The 1,906-nt window shown below is 40.0% G+C and overlaps 1 protein-coding gene across 1 annotated transcript in view; it reads left to right on the forward strand.

The window, feature by feature from the left end:
• LOC109464231 overlaps nucleotides 1-1,576 on the forward strand; it is a gene marked incomplete at both ends in the record, with an annotated part of 2,765 nt that extends 1,189 nt beyond the window's left edge. The window contains 2 exons of the mRNA XM_019761169.1: nucleotides 667-802; nucleotides 1,462-1,576. Of these exons, the coding sequence (XP_019616728.1) occupies nucleotides 667-802; nucleotides 1,462-1,576 (251 nt within the window). The remainder of the gene's footprint in view (nucleotides 1-666; nucleotides 803-1,461) is intronic.
• Nucleotides 1,577-1,906: the final 330 nt, after the last annotated feature.

Here is a 1,906-nt window from a genome sequence, read left to right on the forward strand (position 1 = left end):
TGAAATTCCAGGAAACCCTTGGGACATTGTGGAAATTGTACAGATTCACAACTGAGCAGACACATGCTGATTTACATCCCTGTCCACTCCCATGCAGCATTATCTAGCTCATATAGCTATATAGCTCCCATGATGTTAATGAAGTAAGCAGTAAGTGAGTTTTCTGAATTAGAGTAGAACGTCTTCCCCTACGTATCATCAACAGTCTTCAACTCTGCTGCATTTGAACAGGTACTATATCTTTCTCTCCTATCATGCCCGGAGGTTAATTGCCAGTTACAAACATAAAAGAACATTAGCATGAAAGTTCATCTGAGTTGGTAAATTACATTATGAAAAACTTAAACTTTTATCCAACTCAAAATTTGACTCAGAAATTTTCAACTGAATCACTCATTCTTCCTGACCCAAATGCTGTGGACACGTGATTTTTCCCACGTGTGACGTAGGCAAAGGGTCAAAGGTTGTCTGAAGTCGATATCGCCCCCGTCCCGGTTGAGCGATGGTTGAAGTGCCCTGATGTATATGGCCTCTGAGAAAGACTCAGTGATTCAGTTGAAAATTTCTGGTGAGTCAAATTTTGAGTTGGAGAACAGTTTAAGTTTTTCATAATGTAATTTACCAACTCATATGAACTTTCATGCTGAATTAACACACTGTTTTCAGCTGACCTACTGGATGTAGAGCTGATCACCACTGTAAGGGACACTCCCTGTCCATGTGACACGTGTCCCGGGAAGAACGACGGTTACAACATCGCAGTCGCACTCATGAAGAGGATGGCAACAACTGGCTCTGGAGCGTAAGTAAAAAAACAACAACTTAAAAAACCTTGTCCTGCGGGACCCATATATATATATATATATATATATGGTTGCACATACAGTATCATCTATATAGCACCCTGTATATGTACAATTTGGGAGTATTTCTCGTGCAACGCATCACACCGCAGCGAAACGCAACAAATGCGGAAGTAACTACGCCAGCGCAGGGCAAAAAAGTCAAGGGTCTATGAGCTGTTTAAGACATCAAATTATTTGTCAAAATATTGTGTCAAAATTGCCAGCAGGACAAGGGTTAATACAACGTTAAAGTGGTGCACAACATATTTGGTACATAAAAGTATATTGTAAGATTGAACCTGTACTACTTACAAAATAATAAAAGAAGTTTATTGCAAACCTATGCCCGAAGGCTACTTGCAAGATACAAACATAAAAGAACTGTTAAGAACGTTGAAACAGAGTATAAAATAGCTTCAAAATGTACATAATGAAAGCTAAATGTCTGAAACTATTGCTTTGTCTAAAACTATGTCTGAAGGGTTTGACTTCTCTTCCGTAAACCATGGAAGATAATACATACGGTTAATTTAACAATAACAGTCAGTGGTTTCTAATGTGATATTTTATTTATTTATTTATTTGTTTGTTTGTTTGTTGCTTTCATTGTTTACAGTTCATCGACACAAGTAAGGGCTCAGGGCTTCGCCATGTACTTGAGAGCTGTCGCATGGGATTATGGGAGATGTGACGAGGGCGTGGTCATCCTGGTCTCTACGGAAGACAGACAGGTGAGGTGGACACGTGATCCGGTTGCCATGGTAACGTCCAACGGTTTCAGTCACAGATTTAAGTGTTCCAAAGTTCAGTATTAATTTTCAAGAGATGGCAAAAGTAAAATTAATCTATCCGGAAACGACACACACACACACACACACTCGCGCTGCCACCCAATACAATACTTCCGCAAAATACTAAACCCAGAAGCAGTCAGAATACCTGTCTACGTACCTGCCTAAATGCTTAGGCCAGAACTCATTTTTCCCGCCAGGCAGCACGGTCCTTAGTCTTTTGTTCAGCAAACTTGAGGGACCATCCTGTATCATATTCTATTTTGTTCC

The sequence above is a fragment of the Branchiostoma belcheri genome, unplaced genomic scaffold, assembly GCF_001625305.1.
Source record: "Branchiostoma belcheri isolate BF01 breed outbred unplaced genomic scaffold, Haploidv18h27 scaffold1344, whole genome shotgun sequence".
NCBI classification, from domain to species: domain Eukaryota; kingdom Metazoa; phylum Chordata; class Leptocardii; order Amphioxiformes; family Branchiostomatidae; genus Branchiostoma; species Branchiostoma belcheri.